Source organism: Brachionichthys hirsutus, chromosome 18 (assembly GCF_040956055.1).
Source record: "Brachionichthys hirsutus isolate HB-005 chromosome 18, CSIRO-AGI_Bhir_v1, whole genome shotgun sequence".
Taxonomy (NCBI): Eukaryota; Metazoa; Chordata; class Actinopteri; order Lophiiformes; family Brachionichthyidae; genus Brachionichthys; species Brachionichthys hirsutus.
The window spans coordinates 10310122-10337654 of record NC_090914.1 but is presented as its reverse complement, the minus strand read 5'-3'; the positions used below and the strand labels follow the sequence as shown (position 1 = coordinate 10337654).

Below are 27533 nucleotides of genomic sequence, written 5' to 3'. Positions count from 1 at the left end.
ATATGGCTGTCATTTCAGCTTCAGGATAAACTCAGCAGCCGGTTCGAGTCTCTTTATTTTGCATGTGCGAGGAAACAGTCCGTCTCGATTTCGCCTTACATTGATTTGGCAAAGACCGGATGCATTTTTTACAAGCTTTCAAAAAAATATAAGATTCTAAAAAATGAATTAAGGTGGATGTATTTCTCTAATTCGCAGTGCAAACACTCCTCCATAACAAAAATAATTATCTCGGGTCAAGCTCCTGTTACCTCAAAATAAATGTTACATAAACCCCTCGCTCTCATTTTAATTAATTATGTGATTAATTACCCTCCACCCAGCACTTAAAACAAAAGGTCAGGATTCGTACTAAAGTTTAATTCATTCTTCACATCATTTATCCAAACCAAGACTTTAGTATTTTACAGAAAAACATGCGAGTTGTTAAACATTCACCAACAATCAAGAATTTATTCTCCAGTTTAAAACTGTTTTAATCTTTCTGGCCCTCCGGTACCGTTACATCCGCTGTGTGAGAATCGTTCCCCTCATCCTCATTAGAAATAAAATAAAACAAATAAAAAAACATACATTTCCTGATGACATTACTCTCGGCTGCACGGAGTGCATGAATGCTAACACAACTGAAATGCAATAAACGTATCAATCTTTCATGTTTGGAAATTGTTGATCAAATCACACCTCTAGACACAGAACCTGCCAAAAGTTAAGAGACACCTTCCCATTCAGGTGGGGGAGGTGGTGTCTTGAACTATCTATTGCATTTAGCTGTAGCCCCTCTTGAACTGCTAACCGAATGGATCCCTCAACATGTTTGCTGCCACTGGTAGAAACTTCTAGCGACAAGCTGGAGTTCTGGTCGCATCACGCCAGGCGGGTCGCTCAGTTAAAGAACTTCTTGCTTGGGTCCTGTGCGTGATCCAGCAGGAGCTGGCATGGCGTGAAGTGGTTTCCGTACACGGCTTCAAACTGCCTCATCTTCCCCACCAGCTTGTCTGCGCCAAAGGTGTCCACAAACCGGAACGGTCCTAGAAGGAAGACACGACCACGGGGATATGAGGGAGCTTTCTACAAAGAGACCCCGAGAACCAACACGTCCTGTTCAAACCCGGTATCAAAATCCATCCAATCACAGTGCGGCAGCTCACACCTGGACTCTGAGCTGATTGGATTACCGAATGTTGAGAGTGAACTAGTTTAGCAATTACCTAAATCGAAATTCCAATTAATAAACCGACTGAACCAGGACCGTCATCATCCCCTTAATCTGAACTCTGACCTCCGAGGCACGGGGGGAACCCCAGACCGAACACGGCCCCGACGTCCCCTTCCAGCGGCCCATTCAGAATCCCCTCCTGCAAACACAGCACGGCCTCGTTGACGAACCGAGAGACGAGTCTGTACTGGATGTCGGAGTCCGAAGAGCTGGAAGGAGAGTCAGAGACGGAGGACTCAAATAGTTCGACTTCGTCAGTAAAATGTGACGTCGTATCAATGAGCTCCGAGCCGATGACACTCACACGGCAGGATTCGGGGTCAGCTTGTACTTCTGTAGGATGTTGTGTATATCTGGGTTGATGTCTTTGGTCTTCAGTCCTGGCGTGTAGACGTAGCAACCCTTTCCAGATTTACGTCCTTGTTGATGAAAAAAAAAAAGGGAGGGTAAATAGATTTTAAATTAATCCCGTCAACTAATTCTGCATCTGGGTTCAGTTTGAACACGCCTTACCCTTGAAGCCCAGCTCCACCATGTTCTTCAGGACATCCACATTCCCGCCGCCGAAGCGGGAACCGAAAGCTTTGCCGAGGTCCTCCGCCACGTGGGCGGCGACATCAATGCCGACTTCGTCCGCCAGCGTGGCCGCGCCCACCGGGAAGCCGAAGCTAGTGGTGAGAGAGTCTAGCTTCTTGGGGTCGACGCCTTCCTGCAGGGTGAACAGCGGTAACCATGGAAATATGCTTTGACCCAAGTTGCATCACCTTCCTTTCCCTGACAGCAGGGCCGTGGTGATGTCATCAAGGCTGCCGTGAACATTCAGACTTCTCCAAAGGGATCTGTATGTATGTATCAATACCAGTACTACTACTAACCTGAAGTACTCTTACTGCTTCAGCCAGCATGGGAGCCAGACACCTTGTCGTATAGAATCCAGGTCCATCCTGGGGACAAAACGTCATCTCCTGTCATTTCCGTCGCTGGGCATCATTTCCATAAGGAGACACCGAAACACGGCGCTGCAGCTCACCCCGACGACGATGATGACTTTGCCCTGCTTCAGGCCGACGGCCACGGCGGCGGCCGTCGTGTCCTTCGACGTCTGATCGGTGGTTATGATCTCTAGGAGCTGCATCTTATCCACCGGAGAGAAGTAGTGCATCCCGATCACCTGGGCGAAGCAGAGAAACATTCACCAGTAACCATGTCAGACAGTGCCGCCATATTTGTGCGCCGGCAGGCTGGAGGGTCCAGCTCGTGTACGAACCTTGTCTGGTCTCCTGCTGGCAGCGGCGATTTCCTTGATGGGCAGAGCCGACGTGTTGCTGGCAAATATGCAGTGAGGCGGAACCACCTGCAGAATAAATGTCTGTCGGTCACAGTCGAGCTGACGGTTGGATCGATCCGTCCGACGCGAGCTCACTTACAGCCTCCACCTCCTTCAGGACGGCGTGCTTGATCTTCACGTCCTCAAACACGGCCTCGATCACCATGTCGGCTTTCTGGAAGCCGCCGTAGTCGAGCTGGCCCGTGAGGCCGGACAGGATGGAGTCCCTCTGAAAGGACGTGATGCGCTTCTTTTTGGTCTTATCATTCAGTCTGGAGTCAAATGATTTGTCAGCGGACTCATTTTCGGATCAAACGGTTATTCTATCATCACTACATGAGTATCAGGTGGTAGCCAACCTACCCTTTATAAACCTGCTGCTCGCCTCTGGCCAGCCCCTCCACCGCTGTGTCCTTCAGGATTGTGTGAATCCCTTTGTCCACAGTCACCTGGGCGATACCGGCTCCCATCAGACCTGCCCCCAGGACGGCCAGAGTCCTGGCAGGACGTAAACCAACAAACACGGTCGCTGCTACCGTCGCCAAGGAGGTTATGTTTGTGCTGCCATTTGTCTAATTGTTTATCTGTTAGCAACATAACTCGAAAAGTTAGACCTCGACGACATTTTCAGGAAATGTTACCAGGAAAAGGCGATGATCCAGAAGAAATCCTGGATTCTGGATCACTTTGAAATGTTCAATATCTCGGTTGATCATTGACCGATGTTTATGGGATTTGACTACGTTGGACTCACTTGACTTCTCTCTGAGCAGCGCCAAAGCGGTTCTTCTTGCATGCAACTTGGCCGTGATATAGGCCAATCAGAGCGGCCGACTCAGGCGTCTGCGCCAGCTGACCGAAGTTCTGCGACGGAACAGGAACGCCGATGGTCACTGGTGATGAACTACCAACTATAAACAACATTTACGAACCGACCTCACCTGAGACTCGGCTAAATATCCAGCGATGGGTCCTTGTTCCACGCCGGCCTTCACACACTGACGAGAGGAAATGATTCACGTTGAACGAGCCGGAAGAATTATTCAATCATGAACTCACTCATTCATGCAATGGGACTTTCTTTCCGGACCTCGATGATTTTCAGGGGCGCTGGGTACAGGCCTTTGCTCTGCTTCATGACTTTTCCGTGGACGGTTTTGTAGATCTGCTTCCGGACGATGGGATAGCTCATGACGTGGTCTTGAATTTCTGCCAACGACGACACGGTTTTAAATCCCGCTGGAACCAACTGAACTCAGACTGAAGTTCCATGAAGGGAACTTACTCTGCATCATGCCTTTGTTTTTGCTTAGAGAGATCGTCTTGTTGGAGATCCCTCTGGCACATTCGATGGCAACTTCCTCCAGGTACTCGATTGTTCTTTCCTCTGGACTCTTCAGACCAGGTCCTGGGACGGGAGCAGAAATTACAGGATGTAATACTTTAAACTTAACCCGCGGGGGGGGGGGGTCCGTGTCTAGACAGCTCACCTAGGGGGTCTACCAGCTGGTCGACGAGACGCATCTTCTTGGCTTTATCTGCTCGGATGTTTCTTCCTGTCAGCATCATGTCGAAGGCACCGGGTATTCCAACCATCTTCGGGAGCCTCTGGGTGCCTCCGGCTCCCGGCAGGAGGCCCAGCAGGACCTCAGGAGTGCTCAGAACTGTTTTGTTGCTCTTGGTTGCCACTCTGTACTGGCAGGCGATGGCAAACTGAAAAGCAAACCGTTTGCAAATCAGACTGCCATCGCTTTCATTTCCAGCAGAGACAGACATTTATTTTTTACCTCCAAGCCTCCTCCTAAACACGAGCCGTTGATGGCGGCGACAATGGGCTTGGGGGAGTTTTCAATCTTGTCGAACAACCTTTGCCCCTCCTGGGCGAGTTTGGTTGCCTCCTCGGCGTTCTTACAGCCCTGGATCATGCTGACAAACATCGATTTAGATTCCTACGCTTTTAAAGTAAAAACAAATCTCACCAGTAACTCAAATCCAACACGTCAAAGAACTCACTTTATATCAGCTCCTGCGATGAAGCATCCCGGCTTTGAGGAGATAAGGACGGCACTTTTGATGACATCGTTCTTCCAGACCTCACTCAGGACTTCGATCATCTCATTTTGGAACTGGACCGACAGCGTGTTGACCTGGGGGTGGGGTGAAACGACCAAGGGGGAACTTGTTACATCCACATTAGCCTCTCTACGTCACATCCCCTGAGGCATCATGGACACACGAGTTACCATGGAAGCAGAAGAGACCCCTCCCCCTCCGCATAAATATCAACGAATTAAATATATTCAGCCATCAGAGATGTGCAAACGTCAACAGACACTGATGCCAAAACTGCTACAAGAACATCACACACATCATGTTGACACGATGTGAGACTTTCTCCAAGGCATTAGATGAGATGTCTGTTCTATTTGTTTCCTTTTACATGTCTAAACATCAGTGACCTCGTACCTTAGAGTTCGGGTCGTTCATACGAACCACAGCAACGTCGCCCTTGACTTCGTAGCTGACATGGGTTCGCGCTGAAAGCCGGGGAGAAGTTGTAAAAGTGAGGATGCAAAAACACACTGAAGTATAATTCTCATAGACAATGGGAGTTTGTGTGAGGAATTACCTAGCATTGCAGGAGCTACCGAGAACGTGCGACTAGTACCACCTAAAGAGAAGTTACAATGAGTAATCCATCACATGAGCTACATAATCAAGTCATCAAACCTGCCTCACCACTCAAATTAACAAAAAACATGTTACATCGATCCATGGCGTTCGGTTTCTCTCTCATCTTATATTATATATAAATTGTTGACGTCACGCACCCATGACTTCAAAGCTACTGTGGATTCCGCTAGGAAGCGACCTTTCACCTACATTCCCTGCCTCTCGTTCAGACAGCCCACGGGGTAAATCCATGGTCCACGTCTCTAAATATCCGTACAAACCGTCTATCGGGGACATTTCACAATCACAACAAAGTGTGTTAGAACTTCAAAGCGAACCAAAGTCACCTTGTTTGTTGGCGATAAACCACAACAATCACATTATATGAAGCATTACCACGTCGTTGCTCAATTATGCCGGAGCTAACAAGCTAATTAGCTGCGTGGAAGACACGTCACCATTCACCGCATTAGTGCTCTGTCATCTGTAAATAGAGATGAATCGTTTACTTACTTGTGCAGAGAGCGTATCTCCTTGAAGTGGACCTGCAGAGAACACCAAGGGCTCGAACACCGGCCATGTTGGGAGCGGAGGTCAGTCGGCTGTGGCGTGAAGTGAGCTAGCTAGCTCGCAAGAGTGGCCATATTTGCAGCTTCCTGAAAATCTCTGATTGGCCTTTGCTGAAACAAATCTGCCTATGATTGGTTAACTATGAAAAACTCGTCCCTCATTGGATCTTGGAGGTCGAAGAATCGCCCGCCCCCCGTCGCGTCACGGTGGCGCCTCGAAATATATTTTAAATTCATTGTCATTCAAATAAAGACACACATTTAGATACTGTTGCTTAACGAACGCCCCAATGTGTCCATGCAGCTTACCTGCGACGTAAAATAGAATAAAATAAAAGTAATGGCAGTAAACCAACACAAGAGGGAAGCAGAAACCAATTTGTCAGAATTAAAACCGGAAACGCAGTCAAAGCTGTGAGAAATTAAGTGCTTGGTTAATCACGATGATGTGCGAGCACAATTGGCGATACAACCCATTTAAAAACCATACGAGAAATATGTTATATTTATCATATTTACAATTTTGTTCTCTAAATTACGCACAAATTACGGACACCGGAAGCCAGCGACCAGGCGGCATCGTGTGTGTCACTGAAACAATGTCGACCAATCAGAGGAGAGATTCTCCTATAGCAACCCCAATCAGCGAAGAGGAACGTCAGGCTGCGAGTTCAGCGACAGCGCGCCGCTGGTGGAGGAAGCGAGGGTTCACCGCTACGAAGAGTAGCACCGTGCTGTCGATGTAATTGATAAGTTTGGCCCCTAACTATTAGGCGTTCGATCCTTTTGACGAGCTAATATTGCAAAAATTTACTCGCGGGCTGAACAAGCTTGGGCTGAACATGCATCTTTGAACTCGAGTGGGAATTACGCTGCCATCCATCCCCGATGGAGGGATCCTCCAAAGAAGCTGACCTCTTCACTGTGAAACACGAGCTGAAACATGGTGAGGGGACTGTTTTAACTTCAGACACAGTACGTCTAAGCCATGTGGTTCTGTGGGGATGTTAGCGGCTAGCGTGAAGCTACCACTGTCTGTGCTAAACGACGCAAACTAATGCTACCTAGCTGTTTCAGTAACGTTAGCTTGTTGGTGTTCATTAACCCGTCTGGTAACATTAGCTAAAGCTAGCTGTTGACATGGAACGAGGCTAAATCAAGCCTCTGTTATTGTGTTATTACGCTGCTTCTGCTACAGATGGTTTGTAATGACACAGTAATGGTGTTCAGGCTGCAACATGACTGTAAATATGCAGCAGGTCTAGTCGTCACAGGCGCCCCTTTCTGTTGTGAATGCATTTCTCACAGGATGTGGACGTATAGCATTCAAGCCAGGAGAGGCAATGGGGTAAAATAAACCACTGCTGTGTGTCCTGTGATATTTATCACAAAGCAGGGGCTGCAAAACGTTTGAGGTCTGAAGGTAACTTCCTCTACGTGTATTTCTACAGCGGAATAATCTTACACCATCATTAAGTTGTAATGCCGTGTTTTTATGGTTGCAGTCAGGAAACCAATCATTTTTACACGGTTTTAAAGAATGCTTTTGACTTTGGAAAGACTGATTTGGTTCATCTCATCCAACAGTGCAACATAATCTGATCACCTGCGCCCGTCTATTAACCCAGAAATCAAACGTGGTGCTGGCGATGGATTTGCCGGGGGGGGTTGTAACACACTGAACCTCTGACCTCTGACCTCTGACGTCACAGAGGCAGATGCTGTTTCATAAGGCCTACTAATTGCCCTGATTGTGCTTGGCGGGAGCCTATTTTCCTCGTGGGACACAGAAGCAACGCGTTCACTACAGTGGGCCTGATGTCTGCCATCGTGATCCGCTCAGATGGGGACGCCGGTTAGGGCGTGCACGGCAAGTCACTGACGGCGAGTTCGTGATCTGAAACAGAAGCGTTTGTTGACCCGTTTGAATACAGGAGTAATGATGTTACATTCGGTGTCTTCACATGAATGACGCGCCGCGTGAGCCAGTTTTCTGTCTTTGTTTCTTCACATCAGGGCTTTTATGCCGCTTTAAAAAGAGATGCCCAGTGTTCCCAGTACAAAATGGCGCTCTCCTTCAAACTCATCAACTTCTTGACAGCTTATTCAGAATTTTCATAAAAGGTAGCACAGCAACAGATGTGGAAATGTTAGCTGCAGATGTGCTAACTTTTATTTCCGCTCTGACGCCAGCCAACCTGACGGGCCACGTGGAGAAGGTGGGCATTGAAAACTTCGAGCTACTGAAGGTACTGGGCACAGGAGGTGAGCAAAGCCACGCGCCTCTCTCCTTTTTCATGTTGTCGGGCTTCAGATGAAGAAAAGTCACCTCGCAGTCTATTTAATCGCCAGCGTACGGCAAAGTGTTCCTGGTGCGGAAGGTGAGCGGCCACGACGCCGGGACGCTGTACGCCATGAAGGTCCTGAAGAAGGCCACCATCGTACAAAAGGCGAAGACCACCGAACACACGCGCACAGAGCGGCAAGTCCTGGAGCACATCCGCCAGTCGCCGTTCCTGGTCACGCTTCACTACGCCTTCCAGACGGACACCAAGCTTCACCTCATCCTCGGTCAGGAGCCTCCATGTGGAACCGGACTGAAAGAACACCGATGAATGTAGAAGCAGCTTCCGGTGAATGTGAATGACAGCCAACATGCACTCCTTCCATTCTAGATTACGTAAACGGCGGCGAGCTCTTCACCCACTTGGTGCAACGGGTGCGGTTTAAGGAGCAGGAAGTCGCCTTGTACAGCGGAGAGATTGTGTTGGCGCTGGAGCATCTGCACAAGGTGACCCCCGGATTCCATCGTTCTGGTCTGAAGAGGATTTTCAGGCCGCTGCTTCATCGTCTGTGTTTGTCGTGTAGCTCGGGATCGTCTACCGGGACCTGAAGCTGGAGAACATTCTGCTGGATTCCAGCGGACACATCGTCCTCACAGACTTCGGCCTCAGTAAAGAGTTTGATCAGGTAGTTTGCGCCAACAAACGTGACGTGCGCTTCAAACACATTTATGTTGTTTCATTTTTGCTGTTAGTCAAATCTGATCAGATTCCTCCCACGCAGCCTTGATAATGCAGATTAGCCAAATTGCTGAGAATTAGGCACCTAGTAAATAATGCCATGAGAACTTCCTGTTTGTGCTTTGAGACTTAGATTTGACTTCTATGTGTTTATTTCGATGTATTCTCTCTATTTTATCCTTTATTTATTTTTGTGATTGATAAAACAGGTGGAACGGGCGTTTTCTGTCTGTGGCACCATTGAATATATGGCCCCAGAAATTGTGGAAGGTGGAGAATCTGGACACGACAAGGTACTTCAGAATTCTTTCCCTTTTCCTGATTATAATTTGGGAGTTTCTGCTCCGCTATAGGAACCAGGAAGTGTCAGGGATTCTTAAAAAGCTTCTCAATTGTTGTGGGAAAGAAAAGCTCAGTGCGTCACACTTGCCCCAAAGGATTATGGGACCACTGCCCTCCCATTCATGGGCTCCATGGGTCCAGCTGATGAGTAAATCGTGACACCCCTTGTGTTTGACGCTTGCCCTCCTTCTATTCCAGACGGTGTTTGTTCGGCCTTTCTTTCCGTCTGTTAATTCCTGGATGTCTTCCTGCTTTGCAGGGGGTGGACTGGTGGAGCCTTGGCGTGTTGATGTACGAGCTCCTGACCGGCGGATCCCCGTTCACCGTGGACGGAGACGAGAACTCGCACACTGACATTGCCAAGTACGGATTGCCAGCCAATCACCAGCCTTGGTTAACCGCTCACTGCTGAACTTTCTCCGATGCTAATCTGTTTTGTCTCTCCCATCCCAGGAGGATTTTGAAAAAAGATCCTCCTTTCCCCAAAGATATGGGACCAGTGGCCAAAGACGTCATCCAGCGACTCCTCATCAAAGAGCCAGAGAAGAGACTGGGCTCCGGTCCGAATGGAGTGGAGAACATCAAGGAGCACCCCTTCTACCAGGTGGATCCCGTCGCCTGTCTCCTCTTCCTCACAGTGTTTAGAGAAACCAGGCATCGGGGTTGGGCTGGTCCCGCACCACAAAGAGGCCACTGCGTTTAGAGCAGAGCGTTTTTGCACGCTGTGCTGATGGCGATGTCTTGTCTGTTTTTTTAAACTTCACTTTAGAGAATCAGCTGGGACGACCTGGCGGCTAAGAGGATGCCTGCCCCCTTCAAGCCGGTGATCCGGGACGAGCTGGACGTCAGCAACTTCGCCGAAGAGTTCACGGAGATGGACCCCACATACTCCCCCGCGGCTCTGCCTCAGAACTGCGACCGCATCTTCCAGGTGGGAGGCTGGTAGGGGGGACGTCCCCCCCCCCCCCCTTAGCTGCCTGCTGTTCTTCCTGCTTTGTGCTGATGTTTGCTTGTGAAATGTTGACACGGGTAGAAAATGCCACAGTTTTGTCTGCAGCTATATTTGAAATACTCCAGAGCAATCAGAGGAGTGAAGTTCTGAATGTCCTCAAAAGGTTGCTGTAAGTCAACATGCGTCTGTCTGTACGCGCCGCCATTCACGCCCGCTAAAGGCTTCTTCGCTGCAGTAATTGCTGCTCGTATTGAAGTAACAGATGGGAATGACTATTTTTGATGTAGCTTTGAACTGCGACGCGGCCCACAACTCGGCGCCAGCTGATGGCTGTCTGATGTATCGCACGAGATTTCAACTCTGATTGCCTCCTGGATCCTTGAGCTCGCTAGATCAATAGATCCATTAACGGGCTTCTCTCGCGGAATAAAAGGTTACACTTGGAGCGCATCGCCACGTCTCTCTCGGTTACGCCTCCAGTCTTTGATTGCCAACTTCATCCCCCCCACTCCCAGCTGCCATTCACAGTCTGAAGTCTTGTGGTCTTTATAATTTGCAAGCCTAGCAATCTCTGAGATAACGACGGCAGTCTCAATTTGAAGCGCCGTGCTTTGCCCCCCCCATGGCGCCTCACAAAACAGAATTAAAATTGCATTAAAGGATGCCAAGATGTCATTTCACGGCAGAGCAATCAAATATTCAAGCCCGCCAATTTGGGGCATCTCATTCATTCAGCATCCATCCTTCCGTCCATCTATACCACACAGCTGTGTGTGTGTGTGTCGGTGGCTCAAAGCGCCGGACTCCCCCACAGCTGGAATCCACCGGGCGTACAATGGGGACAGCTGGACAGGCGCTGTCACTCAGAGACCGGCTGCATTGTGACGCTGACGGCAAGAATGACAACAATTTAGACTTTCATAGAAGATCTGAAATAAATGGAGGATTCTGTCGGAGCCTAATGTGGATGCAGCGCGTTTATAAGCACGTTTTACGTGTCCTCTTCATTTCTGCAGCCTGATGTTGTTGTGCGTCTTTGTGCAATAGCAGTAAAGGCTTTATAAATGTATTTATTACTATTTAAACGGCACCTCCTGTCACCGGTCCAAATGACCAGTGATGCAACCAATCCCAATCTGCAATCTGCAGATCAAGCAGCAAATGGATTGACGCCCCCCCGATGTGTTTCTGAATGCAGGGTTACTCCTTCATGGCCCCATCCATCCTGTTCAAGAGGAACGTGGTGATGGACGACCCCGTCCAGTTGTGTGGGGGCTCCGACAGGCCGGGCTCGGCCGCCGTGGCCCGCAGCGCCATGATGAAGGTAAGATGAATGGGGGGGGAGGGGCGCCAGCCTCCAGTACAAACACACTTAAGCTAATGGCTGCCGCCAAAGACGCACAAGGCCGTTCTCTTTCCCCTCCTCCCCTGCCTTTCTTTCCTTCCTGCACTCAGATTCCCTAACCCCCCCCCGATGTCCTCTGGTGTACCTAAACCAAGCGTAGAGATTCTCTGTCCTGTCACATTCATTTCAGATTTTAGCAGTGTTCCTTTTTGTTTGGAACAGCTTCTGTTTTTTTTTAATGCCAATGTCAACATTGGAGACGTTTATCTACTCGGTTCCTGAACAGCAACGCCGGAACGTTGAAGCGGCTCAGTTGAGGGAGTGTTTGACGGCCTGCCTCTGCCCCCCCCTGCAGGACTCTCCTTTCTACATGAGCTATGAGATGGACCTGAGGGACAGCGCTTTGGGGGAGGGCAGCTTCTCCATCTGCAGGCGCTGCACCCACAAGAAGACTGGACAGAAGTACGCCGTAAAGATAGTCAGCAAACGGTAAAGGCCCCTGCCGGCTAACCCGCTAGCCTCAGTTTGTGTAAATGTGCGTAATATAATGATGCACCTGTGTCTGCTGCAGGATGGAGGCACAAACTCAGCGGGAAATGGCTGCCCTGAAGCTCTGCGACGGCCACCCCAACATCGTCAAGCTGCATGAGATTTACCACGACCAGGTGAGCTCAGGGAACCCGTCGGGACTGCAGCCTTGTTCAGTCCAGGAACTGGACCGGGGCCGATTCACGGGGGACCCTATCAAAGTTTCTCAAAGTAAGCTGCCGCTGTTCAGACGGCCATCTTGTCTTATTGAATAAGAAACGAGCGAGGCCTTGACCCGCCCCGGCGTTACTTCCCGTCCTGACTGGTCCGATCAGGACATGGTCTTAGCTTTGACGTGAACTAACGGGTGCTGATGCCAGATCTGAACGGGGGGCGCTGGATTGTGTTGTGTGGCGCACCCTGTGTGGGCGACCTCAAACAGGTTGATTAGCTGCGACGTTCCCAAGACGGGGAACCACTTCAGTATGATGAACTCAGCGGGGGGGCATCTGACCCAGATCCAAGACTCCATTTACAGAAGTGTAAATGCTGTCATGTGATCTGCAGCTTCACACCTACCTGGTCCTGGAGCTGCTCGGCGGGGGGGAGCTGCTGGAGAGGATCCGCAGGAAGCAGCATTTCAGCGAAACTGAGGCCAGCCGCATCATGAGGAAGCTGGTGTCGGCCGTCAGCCACATGCATGACGTAGGCGTGGTGCACAGGGACCTGAAACCGGAGGTACCAGACACGCTCGACGCCGCGTAAACGGGCGCTTCACGGCAGAATCGCTGCCCGCCATCGTTTTCTGTCTCGGCTGGCGTCTCTAGAGACAAATGACTGCTGCCATGTCTCCCCAGAACCTCCTCTTCACAGACGAGAGCGAGAACTCCGAGATAAAAATCATAGACTTCGGCTTTGCTCGCCTCAAACCTCCAGACAATCAGCTGCTGAAGACGCCGTGCTTCACGCTGCAGTACGCGGCGCCAGAGATCCTCAAATACGACGGCTACGATGAGTCCTGCGACCTCTGGAGCCTGGGGGTCATTCTGGTGAGTGGGGTCCGAGACGCCGCGGCATGCAACCAAAATGTCAATATTTGTGTTTGTGTACACGCTGGTACACGCTGGTCGATGCTGGTATACTCTGGTATACTCTGGTACACTCTGGTACACGCTGGTACACGCTGGTACACGCTGGTACACGCTGGTACACGCTGGTACACGCTACACCGTTCAGCATCCTGCAGCAAACTGACACAGTTTAAGGCTCAGAGACGCCGGATCTGTCATCCTAATTCAGCTCGGAGGAGAAAGACTAAAGGAGAGGCAGCGAGGAGGAGGCAGGGTTGACAGACTTCTATATTTGGTCATCCATTCAGAACTTCCTCATTCCAGTGCCGTTTTTCACCGTCACCCCCTTGGGGCAGAAGGGAGTAGTGTGCCGCCCCCCCGGAGGTTTGATGACAAGCCGTGCGCTCGATGGCATGGGAGCAAAGAGAGGCAAGACAGAGGGAGGACTGGACAGAGATCGGGACAGCCACTGCCTAAAGGGCTGTTCCCAACATTTTAATGAGAGATGGGAGGCCAGAAGGGGGGGGGGGGAGGGAGAGAACAGCTGTGATTCGTGTAAAGCGGATGAATGGCCTTGATTTGGGCCGAGATGACGTGTCATGTGACCTGCAGGAGGGAGTCGGACCGACCCGTTTGTCTCCTGTGTCTCTGCAGTACACCATGCTCTCCGGCCAGGTCCCCTTCCAGTGTCAGGAGAAGAGCCTGACTCACACCAGCGCCGAGGAAATCATGAAGAAGATCAAACAGGGAGACTTCTCCTTTGAGGGGGAGGCCTGGAGAAATGTGTCCCAGGAGGCCAAGGACCTGATCCAAGGTGACCAAACCGTTACTGAAATAAAAGAGCAGCGACCTGTAGCGGCGGCCTCGCCGGTTGTCCGTTATTATTATTGATTATTGACGTCTGGTCCACAGAGCTGCTGACGGTCGACCCAAACAAGAGGATTAAGATGTGCGGCCTGCGCTACAACACGTGGCTTCAGGACGACAGCCAGCTGTCGTCCAACCCGCTGATGACCCCCGACATCCTGGGGTCCTCCACCGCCTCCGTCCACACCTACGTCAAAGCCACCTTCCATGTCAGCTGACTGCATTATAATTCTTAAAATGTGTTTAAAAAGTGTTTTGAATGTTACGAATACATTTTTGAACACAATAAAAAGATAAGACAGATCAATAACCCCCTCGCTGGTTCTCATCTTTTGTTCCCCAGGCATTTAACAAATGTAAGCGCGAAGGTTTCCGCCTGCAGACGGTGGACAAGGCGCCGCTCGCCAAGAGGAGGAAGATGAAGAAGACGAGTACCAGCACCGACACCCGCAGCAGCTCCAGCGAGAGCACCCACTCGTCGTCGTCCTCCTCCCAGTCGCATCCCGGGGGCAGCGCCGACCCGCAGCCCTCCAGCACCACGCCCACCGACACGCCCGTGGCGCCGGGGACGGATTCCGAGCACCAGCCAGCTCCTCCAGCGTTCGACTTCTCAGGACCGTGATGCAGCCGGAGGAGCTGCAGGACGTCCCCCGTTCAGAGATGCTCTCTTTTTTTGTCCGTCCCTCAGATTGCATGGCTCGTCTCAAAAACCAAGCATGCAGCAGGAGCAACAATCATGACTAGCAGTAGCCTCCCAATTCTACCACTGTCAACATGTCAATCAGGGACTGGACCAGGACACATAAGGGCTGCCCCACCGCCCCCCGGTCCAGACAGACACCGGAGACAAGTCCCAGAACCAAAGCTGTCCCGTCTTCATCCACCAGCTCCCGAGTGTGAAGGGTAAGCGTCGTCAAGCATCACGGAGGCTTTGTGATTTTATCGTCATGGGGGGGAGGAGAGTCGTGCAGGCGTTGACCCCGCCTCTTTTCGCTGGGAGCGTCTGGAAGATGGAGCAGGGTAATTTATATGTGAATTTTAAAGACTGAAGTGTATTTATGATAAGCTATATTATTAACTTATTTCAAGTTCAGATAGATCTAAAGATAAATTATGGATGGATGGCGTTTGTGTGTGTTTTCCCCTCGCAGCGGTTTCCATGTCGTTCATCTGCGATTTTATGCCAGAAAGAAATGTATGTTTATTTATGGATGAACTTTGGAATCGAGCTGCATCTGTGTCAAAAGGAAAAAATATAAGAACAGCAGCAAAAGTTTTTTTTGTAGGAGCATCCAAATATGGACATTTGGGGGCGTGGCCCTGAAGAAGAGCTCTCTTAGACGTTTTTCTGATGGAGTCGGACTACTTTGAGGCTCAGCTTTATCTCATTTACTGATCCTCAATCAGTATAATTAGCCCAGTAGCGGTTGTGTGCAGTATGGACCTTAATGTAAGCTAACTCTGACTACGACCAATCGGATGGAGCAGAATGGAACTCAGATCAGATTAGTGCAAATGCATAAAAATGTTTGACAGTTTGGCAGCTTCACTTAAGCTTCTTTAGTTCATGTTATTTATTTTTTTTAAATGTGCCAGAAAAAAAAGTCATTAAATCAGGTTTGAGTTTGATAGAAGTGCTGATCTTTTCCAAGCTTTAAAGGAGCAGTTCACGCCATCACCTCCGTGCTGCTAAGAGGCTTCACAGTAAAACAGCTGCAGCGCTCTGCTAAACCCTGAAGAAGAAGAACGAGTCCTTGCAGCTCGCCGTTGGGTCAGCGCTAACGTTTTTAGCTTAGCGGCTGCAGTGACGGTTTCAGATCTTCTCGGTTTTGCTTCACGGAGTCGTTCGCTGACTTCTTCAGGTGTTTTAGCAGAACGCTGACAGACTTCCTCAGCTCAGAGGCGAGTATGTGATGATGTTTGGGTGAAGTTCACCTTTAATGGTCCTCTACCTTTTACGTAGGAGGTTCTCCCCCTTCAGACGCGTTGCTGCTGTACTTACTGCTTGACTGAAGCGGTGATCTTTTCACTGTGACAGCTCAGAAACAGAAACATCAACCTCTTCTTCTTCTTCTTCTCTGTTTTCTTATCTGATTTATGTCAGTTTGTTTACCTGGTTTGACTGAAGCCTTTTTGCAGTAGTCTGAATATTGTCGTGTTCCAGTGTTTCGTTACTGGTGTCAGACCAGTAGATGCTACGCTCTGAGTTCTTTCTATGATTGAAGATATTGTAATATCAGGGTTTTCTGATATCTTTCCACCCTTTAGTGATAATATTTCCTGCTTTATATAACCTTTTAGGAGCTAAAATGTTGAGACGGACTCTCATTGGTCCATTTGGAGGTTTTGCATCACTGTCTTTTTCATTAAGTTAGCGGCTACTAGATGCTAACTGCTACTAGCAGCTCGAAATGTCCCGCAACAGTCTCGGTTCCCCGTCTTCTCACTGCTAACGTTCATGCTAGCAGCCATTAGCATTTTGTGATTGTCTTAAAATGACCTTGCAATCGGGGAGTGAAAGAAGTGATGCGATCTAGATTACATCCGAGATGTGATGCGGTACGCCAGTACTTGGCGGAACACGTGCCCGTTTCCATGCCAACAGTAGAAACACTGTTCCGTTCAGCGTGTGTGTAGCTGCATTTTAACACACACCCTCATCTTCCTTTTTAATGCACTCTGAATCTGAACCAAAGCATTTACTTCAAGGTAGCTGCTCTCATCCGCATGGAATTTATCCTTTCATGCAAATATGCAAAGAAACGCTCTGTGTCGCCGTGTTGTTTTCCCGTTTACGTTCGCGTCCAGCTCCTCTCCATGCTTTAATCTATGCAGCTTAAAAGGCCTGCGCAGGCGCAGCACGTTTACTCTCAACGGCTGAAATCCCCGGCGCTGAGCACCACAAAGCTCTGCTCCGAGTCGGTTTGGATGAGCTCTCTGTCGCTGGCTCATTAAGGCCTCCTCTTTTGTTTGGGTGTATTAATAGCTCAAGTGGAGGAAGAGGAGAAGTATCCTATATTGAGCGTTCCCCCTGGGAGCCGGCTCCATTAGCTGATGTACTGCAGAACCATTTGTTCCAAAGAGAACACTTCCCCGGTGTGAAGCGTCGCTTCAGCGCCGACTTCACCCAGGGCAGATTCCCCAAAACCAGGTTCCCTCCCTTTTGAGTGACGTGCTGTAGCTTTCTCCCTGCAGGACTTCCTCCTCTTCCTTTTCCTCTTCCTCTTCTTCTTCGTCTGAAGGGACACACCCGGGTCCACCAAGCTATTTTATTTATTCTTTTGTCTAGTTTATTTTTTTGACCGAAATGTCCATTTAATGCATATTGCGACAGTGTAAGTGGTGTGATTGATTCCATAAGCCTGTGTTCTTTGTGTTTATGCTAGGGCTACTTGCTAACTTCAGGCTACGCTCACACTGCAGGCTAAGGTGACCCAGATTTACTTTGTCCCAAAGAAACCTGTATCCGATCTTTTCATGACGGTCTGTATGACACAGATACGATTTTTTTTCCCAAATGCACCCCAGGTCGTGATTCTTCATCCTCATCATCGCCATGGCGTGCGTGCTTCTGATTCTTATTTCTATGGATTCTGGTCACGCCATCGCCGAAGCGTGTTTAAACGGTACTGTAGCAGCGAATCCCTTTGAGATTGGTCGATATTGAACCATTTCCAATCGAGCTTTAAAGTGGCAGTGCTTTGCACTTGAATGTTTATTTTAAGCACTGAATTCATTTTTGTGAAGGAACTGTCTCGGAGCCCGTTTATCTGTTTGTACTGAAACGATCACAGCTGCTTCGTGAGGCCACTGTGAAGCGTCATCATCCGGGGATTTAGGTATTGATTGATCAGTTAATAAATGCATTTCTCACTGGCTGATTTAATTTCCTGGTGCCAGTCAGAAAGTGTTTTTTCATAATTTAAACGCATGTCCGGAGGTGGCCTGTAGGTGGCAGTGTTTGATAATGCACCTCTTGGAATGCACTGCATGAACTCCTGATTTAGAGTCAAATGGGAAACAGACAGAATCTTCATCTTGTCTCGCGGGACTAGAAGCTCACGTCTTTCTACCTTTTATCCACTAAATGTACATTTATAAGCAAACTGCCAGTAAACGTTCTGCTTGATTAAAGTATTTGTATCCAGCCTGTGTTAAAGATGCAGCCATGTTTGTTACTGTGGGAATAATATTAACCTGTTTGGTGTCACACCTGTTGAGAAATGTTCATTTTACATGTGAAGGGCTTTAAGAAAAAAAAAACATGAAATGTTTGTCACTTGTTTGAATAAAATAATATTGTAATAACATTAAATATGGTGTCCATCGGGGCTGAAATGAATTATTGAAGGCGGGGGGATGGAGGTAAAATTTTCTGCAAACATCAATCAATTCGTGACGTTTATTGTTTGGGCGTTTTCCTGTTTCCATGGTTACAATTCGAGCTTCATTCTATTCTATTCTACCAGGTTTTACCTGTTGAATTCTGATGGCGTTTAAGCAATTTATTTTAGTTTTTGAAGGGTTTTCCAGAGTAACAGTCCGAATCTCTACTTCCGTTGCTCGGGGATGGGGGTCAGTTCCACGCGAAGGCAGACGCTGATCAATGTCGCCCCTAATAGATTTGATTTTGTTCATGAAATCATCACGATGGGGACCTGTGGGAACTGAAGGGCTTTGTGTTAGCCTAGCTACGGGATCCCTCTGAACTCTGAGCCCCCAGAAGCATCCCAAACCTTTTCTGGGTCCATCCCACAACATACATGAAAACACAGCAGATGATGATCTATTACGGCTATATGCAGAAACACAGCCGGTGCACTTAGAGGGCACTCTGTGTGTGTGTGTGTGTGTGTGTGTGTGTGTGTGTGTGTGTGTGTGTGTGAGATCTCTTTGAAATCTCTCAGTAGGTGCATTCTAACAATCCTCTGTGAACCACTGTTAAGTGTTCAGATGGAGGCTCTGCTCGGCGGATACAATAAGACGAGAATAAACCGCATCCTTGAAGGGTCCGGGTTCGATCGGACATTCTTCCCCCGTTCGCTGCTGAGACTCCAGATTTCAACTCTCCACCGAAGAGAAGACGACACGACTTGAGGTTTCATTTATTGTTGGCCTTTTTTTCTTTTTGCTGTCGTAACGGATCAGGATGTATTTGGTTCTTACGCATCAAACTTTCTCGTTCTGGTTTTATGATTTGGGTTTCAATGAAATGTGACTTAAAGGTATAATAAGCAAAACATTCAGTCGATAAAAATGAAATCTAAATTCAATTTGTTCCTCAAAATCCAAAATGAAGCGCCATGATAACAAATTAACAACAAGGATCCAGTGTGTGAATAAATAAAGACAGATTCACTTTGTTTTCTGTCTGTTCATTATTTTTTATTTATTAATGACGGTTATTGATCACTTCCATCTGTCTGTTTATCAGCAGATCTTTTCAGGAAACTTTCCAAACATCAATCGTGACATGAAATCATGCTTTTTAGGAACTTCCGTCATTCAAATTTTTTTTGCGTTTGTTTCCATGGTTACAAGTTTGTCAGATGATTTCTCAGCTTTACCTACTGAACAGGCGTCTTTTGATATTCCAGGTTCGGGTTCTCTCACTTCCTTCTTCATTAAGATGCCACAGTGGAGGAGCATCCTCTTCGTCACATCATCGGACCCGCCGGAGGAGAAAGGCCTTCGAGAGTCCACAAGGTATTAAAATGTCATCTAAGCTAACGATGCTAGCGAACAGGAAACAGCCAGACTTAATTCCTGTCCATCATTCCTTCTCTGGAGCGTGTATTCAGGATGGAGGACTCTGGGTCTGGTGCTGGTCCAGTCTAGAAACACAGCTTCGGTCTTTCAGTGTCTCCTAACTGAAACTCTTCTGAGCCGGTTTGGGTCTAGATCTGGACCAGTGACTGATCCGGCCTCAGAGGGTTCCGGGGTCTGGCTGAAGTGCCTCCGATCCTTGGGAGTGCCCTGGCGCAGGATCATGATTGGGCTGTTCCTATTATCCAGTACCCCCGAGTCCAATCCAGTCTGTGTGTGGGGGTGTGATCGGCATTCCTGGGGGGCCACCAGAGAAGCGGCTCTCCTGGGTGGCCTCTTGTGCTCGGGCTCTGAGGGGAGGAGACAATGTCTTATTAATTGACTGGCCGTCTTGGGGAGAGTTCTGGAATTTGCAGAATGGGTAAAGGGAGGGGGTGGGCAAGATTCCCAATCGTCCAATGAAGATTCATGAACCTCAGATTCATGTCTGTTTGATCAGCAGGACAGAAAGATTTAAACATTTAACAGGATTGTCAGATTTTTTTTCTCCAAATGATCAAAGATTTACTGAAGAGAATTCCATGAATCATCGGATGAGGATCGGGAAAGGACCATGCAATGCATTTATTTTATTGCAGATCTGAGGACTTTCCCCTCAGAGACGATCCGGGATAAGATTGGATTTCTATTCCTGATTTCCAAGAAAGAATTGATTCATTTCTGCATGGATTTGGATTCAGGGGCGGATGGAAGAATTTACATCAGATTTTAGTTGGAATTCCAGACAAACTTTGCTCTAATTTTGAAAATGTTTCCACCTTAAATGCTAAAAAATGTAATATTTTCAAGATCACCTTCTTAATCCTGGACAGCTGGCTTTGTGTAGGTTTGATGGAGTGAAACGGGACAGGGACGGTTTCGGGGAGACGGGCGTAACATCTCCCCATGTGGTCCCCCCCCCTAGGTGTCCCCACCCTAATCCCGTTACATGTGTCCCACATTAGCGCTAATGGAGCGGCCATTGTCTCCCGTTGTTGCCCCGGCCCAGACACCTTGAGTCAGTAAAGTCAGCCTCGTCATGTTTGGACTGCTTCCCACACAGAGGCGTCTCCATGACGACAAGACATCCCTCCATTAGCAGACCTTGTCCCGCCCACTGAACCGCAGGAGGAGGCGTCATCGGCAGGTTGATAAAGGAGACTTAGCAAAGAAAAATCATTCAAACAGCAAACAGGAAAACAGCAATGAACTGGGATTTATTTTGAATATTGTAATTGGTTGTACGTTATTGATTGGCGATGCTTGATGCGTGTGTAAAATATTTCTCTAGGTGGCGCTGTGTTTGATGTTAAGAACCCACGCCCAGCCGTGCTGATGCTGGGCGGCGGCTTCGTCTTTGCAGAGGCTGAAAAAATCCTGCAGCTGAAACGGATGGAGGCGTGTCCACATGAAATGTACGTGGGCTTGGGGTTACCCGTAGGGGCGAGGTGTTTGGCGTGTTCCAGGTGACCCGGGCCCCCGGTGCTGCATCCATCATACGGACACTGATTGAGCTGACCTTCGGACCGGCCCCCGCTGACCCCCAGGCTTCCTGGTCTTTGTCGGCTTCTCACAATACTTCTGCATCACAGAAGGGGGGAGGTCTGAGAACCAAGCCAGGGTGTCCACACAGGCCCGGGGTGGGCTGGGGAGGGTCTTTGGGGAGGGAGCTGAGGACCCCCTTTTGGAGAGAAAAGGTTGAGTGGTATCTTCTGTCCGCCGACGACGGAAGGAGGAGCGACTGGAGTGAGGTCTCCCCTCTGGAGACCACAAAGAGGGGCAGAACGGTGCTCCTCATCCCAGTGTCCTGATCCTGATCCTCATCTTGATCCTGATCCTGATCCTGATCCTGACCCTGTTTGGCCCAGACTGTAGGTCTCTGGTTTGGCAAACATGCTCTTCATCGGTTCTCTGCTGTGGAGAGTTTCACTGAAACTAAAAACACGTCGGCGAGCAGAAATCGACCAAAGATCGCTTGATTACATTTTGGTGACGATACTTTAACTTAATTAGCTTTAGCAGCTACATTTCAGCAGCCTGTGATTTATAAAGCTCACGATGGAGGCCGGTCAAACAGGAGAAGCAATTCCTCTCCCTCCACTGCTTCACGTGTTTGTTTAAGATACACTGAAGCAAATGAGGTGGAAAATGTGTGTGTGTGTGTGTGTGCATGTGTGTTTGGGAGGAGTGTGGATAATTTTCAGGGTGAAGGATTGAATCCTGTTGTTAAGGAGCAGTGGCGATGTTTCATGTTAAGATGTCCCCGCCCCCCCCCCCCCTTGCCCCCCCGGCCTGTTGATGTCAGAGGCGGTGCTAATCCCTGAGCTCAGCCTCCCAGATCTTTATAGACTCTGATCCGCAGCCCCAGAAAGAGTAAATTAGCTGGGAACACAATCCCAGCGACCCCCGTGACACCGGGACAAAGCCTCAGCTGCTGGGGGTCCACGTCCCGTAAACCAGCCCATATGGCGGCGACAAAACGGATACAATGGCCGCCACAAAGGGAACACGGTGGGAGGGTCTGCCGTCCTGCAGGATCCGACTGTGTGTGTGTTTGGTTGCTAATGTGTCGATGTTAGCTTGTTGACTCTCAACAGTTATGTCACATGCTGCTGTTCCCTTCATCTGTTCCCTCTGACGGCTCCTACGACTGTTCCCTTCATCTGTTCCCTCTGACGGCTCCTACGACTGTTCCCTTCATCTGTTCCCTCTGAAGGATCCTACGACTGTTCCCTTCATCTGTTCCCTATGACGGATCCTACGACTGTTCCCTTCATCTGTTCCCTCTGACGGCTCCTACGACTGTTCCCTTCATCTGTTCCCTATGACGGATCCTACGACTGTTCCCTATGACGGCTCCTACGACTGTTCCCTATGACAGATCCTACGACTGTTCCCTATGACGGATCCTACGACTGTTCCCTATGACAGATCCTATGACTGATCCTACGGCTGTTCCCTGTGACGGATCCTACGACTGTTCCCCATGACAGATCCTACGACTGTTCCCTATGACTGATCATACGGCTGTTCCCTATGACGTCTCCTACGACTGTTCCCTATGACAGATCCTACGACTGTTCCCTATGACTGATCCTACGGCTGTCCGCTTCATCTGTTCCCTGCAATTGTTGTGTACAACTGTATTCTCTTTGTCAGTTCCCTATAGCCTGTTTCCGTTCCCTGAGCTTCCCTGGTTTGATTAGTGATGCTTGTTTTTAGAAACCGTGATGGCAGTGAAATGGGTTTCCGTGCTGTACTTTTAGAATCGCATCCATGAAGCTCGATCTGTTTTTGGATCAGTTTGAATGCATCTGATATTTATTGATCTATTGGACCAATAAGCCAGTCCTCAGCGCTAAATGGGATTTTTCAGGCCCAGTTATGAGTCTGATGGTTTTGAATCGTGACGTGTGGGCTGCTCGCTGGTTCGGCATGATCCTCGTTGAATCAATAGCATCGCCGCCGCCGTGCATTTCCTCCGGGCCGTATTCCCTCTCTCTCTTCTTTCACTCCACTCTTCACCCTCTCCAATTAGGAGAACTCCAGCTGTGCTCCAGTCAGGATCAGAGGGCCATCTATTAGCCAAATCCATTTGTGTGTTGCACACACACATACACACACGCACACACACACACGCACACACGCACCATCTTCTGAGCTCTTCCGAGATCAAATAATTTGCTTCATTGGGGCATTTCTTTGTTCCTATTTGCTAATAACATCCAAACAATCTGCTGGTTGTCCCGATTTTATGATCTCAGGAAGTTCTTCACTTTGATTTTCCAGAGTGGCGATCTGTGGAATGAGGAAGATGCAGCTCCTGGAATATTTATTAAGGTTCAGTCAGAACCTGCTGTCAACATGACTGATTAGCGATCAGCAGCCTGTAAATCATTTAGTAATTAATATTTCTTTGTCAGCATTAGATCAATAAAACCAGGGTAATATTACCATTAAATATTTATGTGCTATATCCCTGCCAAAAGTATATATATATATATATATATATTTACAATGTATAGTTGATCTTATATTTACATTTAGTATTTTTATGTTATTTGTTTCATTTAGAACTATGTATTTATCAATGATAAATAATAAGGGATTCTTTTATATTAATATAAAATATTACATGATTATTTCATTATTATTATTACTAAGTAATAATTTATGCAGTCTTTCTTGGGCTCAATGTCAATTACAACATTTTGTAAACATTTAAACTGCTCCACGTGGCTTCATGACTTCTGTTGTACCAAACATTTTATTTACATATAACTCTTAGAATAAATCTTCTCAAGAAGTTTAAAATAAAGATTTAACACCGAGAAAACGTGACTTCGATTTGATTAGTTTTATCAGATACTTTATTATCAACCTCAGACTTGATCCGTGAATCGTGTTTTACCCTCTTGCTCCAGGAGGTGGCAGTGTTGTGTAGGAGCTGCTCTCAGACCAGCCACCATGACCTCAGTGACATAGAAATTGAAGAAATTGTGTGTGTGTGTGTGTATATATATATATATATATATATATGGATCTGTTATTATTCAAAGTTTCAAAATAAAAATGATGCGGAATGGAAAATAAATATAAAATCAGAACCCGCCTCCTTCAGTGGAGATACGAGAGTTGTTTTAATCCAGTGCCTTCTTCTTCTTCAGGTGTTTTATTGTGCCACTCCAGAGATGTGTGGACTCAATAACTTCCTGTGACCGTGGTGAGTAGGAAGTGTTCCTTTAAGTATTAACGAAGGCCTCTGCGTGTGTTCTGAGATGATTTTGCTCTCCCCGCTCCCAGCAGTGACAGCTACGTACCTGTACACGTACCTGTACACGTACCTGAACACACACTGCAGGGTTAGCCTGCAGCGTTTCAGCTTTGTTTCAGAGCTCAAAGGATCTGAAGAGCTCTTTTCTGTGTGACTGGTTTCCAGCTCTGTGCTGCCTTATAAACGTCGGCAGAAAGCTTTTGTCCCTCTTTTAAAACACCTCGATGAAAACATTTGGAGGCTGAGGCGTTCTTCTCGGGGGGGAGCACACCTGATCTGTCTCACACTGATGTATTTTCCTGCCAGGTCACCGGCCCACTTCAAACACCCACAGGTTCAAGGCTGAGAGATGCCTCTGGTGCTCTTCATGACACGAGCTTAAGAAAAATGTCTGTCTAAAAAGGCTTGGCAAGGTTCTGCATGGGCATTGGGGTGTGTTTGCTGAGGGGGTGCACTTGACCTCCCTCTTGAGGAGCCACGGAGGAGACAGTGGGAGGCCGCTCAAGGCTGTCAGTCTGATGTTTTCCTCTCCTGCTGCTGCGACTGCCGGTAAAAACCTGGAATGAATCGACTGTTCAGCTTCGTCTGGCTGCACAGCTGCTCAACCAACAAGTATCGTCAGAAGGTCACATGTTCGGATTAAAAAGCATCTCGTTTAGAGTCCAGTTTGAGCTTAGGTCAAAGGTTATGGGTCACAACCCGACCTAGGACTGAGCTGCTTGGTGTAGGTCTGCGCTCTCCGAGTGATTTTATCATCTACTTTTTCTTTCTGTTTACTTGTTGTCATGTTTTGTTTCACGGCTCCCCTCTGATTGGCTATGTGATGTTCTTGACCTTTGACCTTTCCATGGCCTGCCTCGGTGAAGTTTGACCTACATAAATCAGACAAACATAAATCCAGGGTCTGAGAAACCGCCTTCTTCATCTGGAACTTTCATTTCCGCCTCTAACTTGTTCCCGACTCATCGCTCCGCTCTGATGGAGATGATTGCGCCGGCGCATTCGGTGGGGGGGGGGGGGGGTGTAGGTGTTTGGAATGGAGAAAAGACAATACAATTAAATGATTAATGCACAGCGGGGGGGGGGGCGACAATTAAAACCATTATAGGAATTAAAATGGCACCATGTCACAGTGGAGCGCTGATGACACCCGCACCGCCTTTTTTAAAAGCAATTTTCATAATTCCAATAATTGAAATTACGGCATATTCATTCATTTACCGGGTGAGGAGGGCTAAGAGTGGCTACTAATGAAATGCAATCATTAGCATCCAAACAAAGTAATTGTGCGTCTTTTATCCTTGGGGATAGGTGATAAGGCACAATCACCACCCCCCCCCCCCTCCATCAAAGTGCAGACTCAAGTAATTAAAGCACAAAGATGGGGCCAGCGTCGCCGTGGCACCGCACACCTCTGACAACAGCGCTGATTGCCCTGATTAGAAACCTTACTGTATCTGATTTTGTTTGTGGATGCTAACGCTCTCAGGGAGTCGGGGGGGGGGGGGTATGATCGGAGTACGCAGGGACAAATTAGGAAGGATGGGAATTTCTCACGGCTTTCCGTATTGCATTCTGCAGTTAAGTTCACTTCCTTACAGGTGAGCTGAAGTGGGCGGGACATCCTGGATGCGTTAGCAGCCTTAATGGTGACGCAACGACAGGGTGTGTTTTTGGAGACTTTGCGTGTGAGGATTCCTTCACAAATCTGAAACTGTCAAAAAAGGATCTTCATCAACAGCCCTCGAAGCTGAGGGCCGAGCTCGTCTTCATCGTTGGCCGTGGACGTCGGCGTCTGCCTGACACGGCGCTCGAAACCACACCGAATCTCCACATTTAACTCCGTCCGGATTCAGCTCCTTCTACGTACTTAAGCTAATGGAAAATAATGCTCCTGTGTGTGACAACCTGCTCCAGAGGACGAGATGAAAAGAGGAGAGGATGGTGGAGGTGGAGAGGTGAGGGAGATTGAAGTGAGGAAGATGGGAGCGTGGAGAGTCTTGAGAAAAGGAGCTCCTTCTTGTCTCTAGTGGGGACACCATTCTGGCTCCCCTTTTCTTGGCTGCCTCCTCCCGGTATTCCAGCCCATGCCCCGCCTCTTCCTCCGCCACCTTACAAAGCATCATTAGGCCCCCCTGGAGGGGAGTCAAGAATATAATGCAAGAGGGGACACCTTCTTAAAAGGAGCCCAGTCGCGCCTTTTCTCCTCGAGCGGTCCCCTCATTAGCGCTCTCCTCCGCCACAGACCCCAATCTCACCTCCGTCTTCATCTCCAGTCCAGGGTACCTGCATCCCCCCCCCCCCCCCCGAGGGCTGGGGAGGGAGGCCATTTCTTCCAGTTGTCATAGCTGCCACCTCCCATGCCCTGGACTGATGGGATGATAACAAAAGAGCCTGGAGGTCAAGACCCTCATCTGCTTCAAGCCTTGGCTTCAGGGCCGGCCTGCCTTTCCATTTTGCAGCTGGTGAGAACGGTCCTTTTCATCTCTGGAGATCAACACATTTGTCTCTGGAAGGCACCTACACCTTTTCTCCATCCCATTTTCTCCCGGCTTTTTCCTTCCCCTTTCTTACTCTTGACCAATGGGGAAGCCGTCCTTGGTTGGATTCTGTCTTTCAAAGGATTACACACTTTATCTGACCCTGTGGCCGGCAGTAAGTGTATCTCCTGCACTGATATTTCTGTTCTATGTACTGATGGCCCATTATCGCACGCACGCAATCATATGCACAGGAAAATGCACGCACGTGTGTGTGTAACCGATGTGTCAATCATTCACGTTATTGCACATATGGGATTTGTGCTGGAGAACTAAACAGGAGAAAGAGATCTGACTGCAGAGCCGTATCGCTGTGGCGTGATGAAATTTAATTTCTGTTGGAACGCAGATCGACGAGATGCTTCAAGGAAAATGTGTGTTTTTCTGAGGAAGACGATTAACAATGGCCGACGTAGCACCCGTAGAGATCTGTAGGTCGCTTGAACTCTTAATTGTCTTTTTTTTTCTCTTCGCTGCATCTCATGCTGAGAACTTTATC

The 27533-nt window shown here is 48.4% G+C and overlaps 2 protein-coding genes across 2 annotated transcripts; one reads left to right on the top strand and one right to left on the bottom strand.

Moving 5' to 3' along the window:
- Positions 1-38: 38 nt before the first annotated feature.
- On the bottom strand, positions 39-5816 carry hadhab (hydroxyacyl-CoA dehydrogenase trifunctional multienzyme complex subunit alpha b). Its single transcript, XM_068751638.1, has 19 exons — positions 5733-5816; positions 5176-5217; positions 5013-5083; positions 4560-4693; positions 4334-4472; positions 4037-4259; positions 3832-3954; positions 3637-3755; positions 3488-3544; positions 3301-3410; positions 2910-3044; positions 2647-2818; positions 2487-2573; positions 2250-2390; positions 2095-2163; positions 1733-1928; positions 1524-1638; positions 1283-1428; positions 39-1031 (listed from the first exon to the last, which is right to left on the bottom strand). Exons 1-19 carry the CDS (start codon positions 5797-5799, stop codon positions 886-888), a joined length of 2292 nt encoding a protein of 763 aa, XP_068607739.1. The 5' UTR covers positions 5800-5816; the 3' UTR covers positions 39-885.
- An 857-nt stretch (positions 5817-6673) lies between these two features.
- On the top strand, positions 6674-14537 carry rps6ka5 (ribosomal protein S6 kinase, polypeptide 5). The gene is made up of 17 exons (XM_068752436.1): positions 6674-6734; positions 7982-8053; positions 8141-8359; positions 8464-8579; positions 8657-8758; positions 9021-9104; positions 9413-9516; positions 9607-9757; positions 9923-10084; positions 11304-11429; positions 11806-11939; positions 12022-12115; positions 12546-12716; positions 12836-13027; positions 13703-13862; positions 13961-14124; positions 14259-14537. Exons 1-17 carry the CDS (start codon positions 6677-6679, stop codon positions 14535-14537), a joined length of 2388 nt encoding a protein of 795 aa, XP_068608537.1. The 5' UTR covers positions 6674-6676.
- The last annotated feature ends 12996 nt before the right edge of the window (positions 14538-27533 follow it).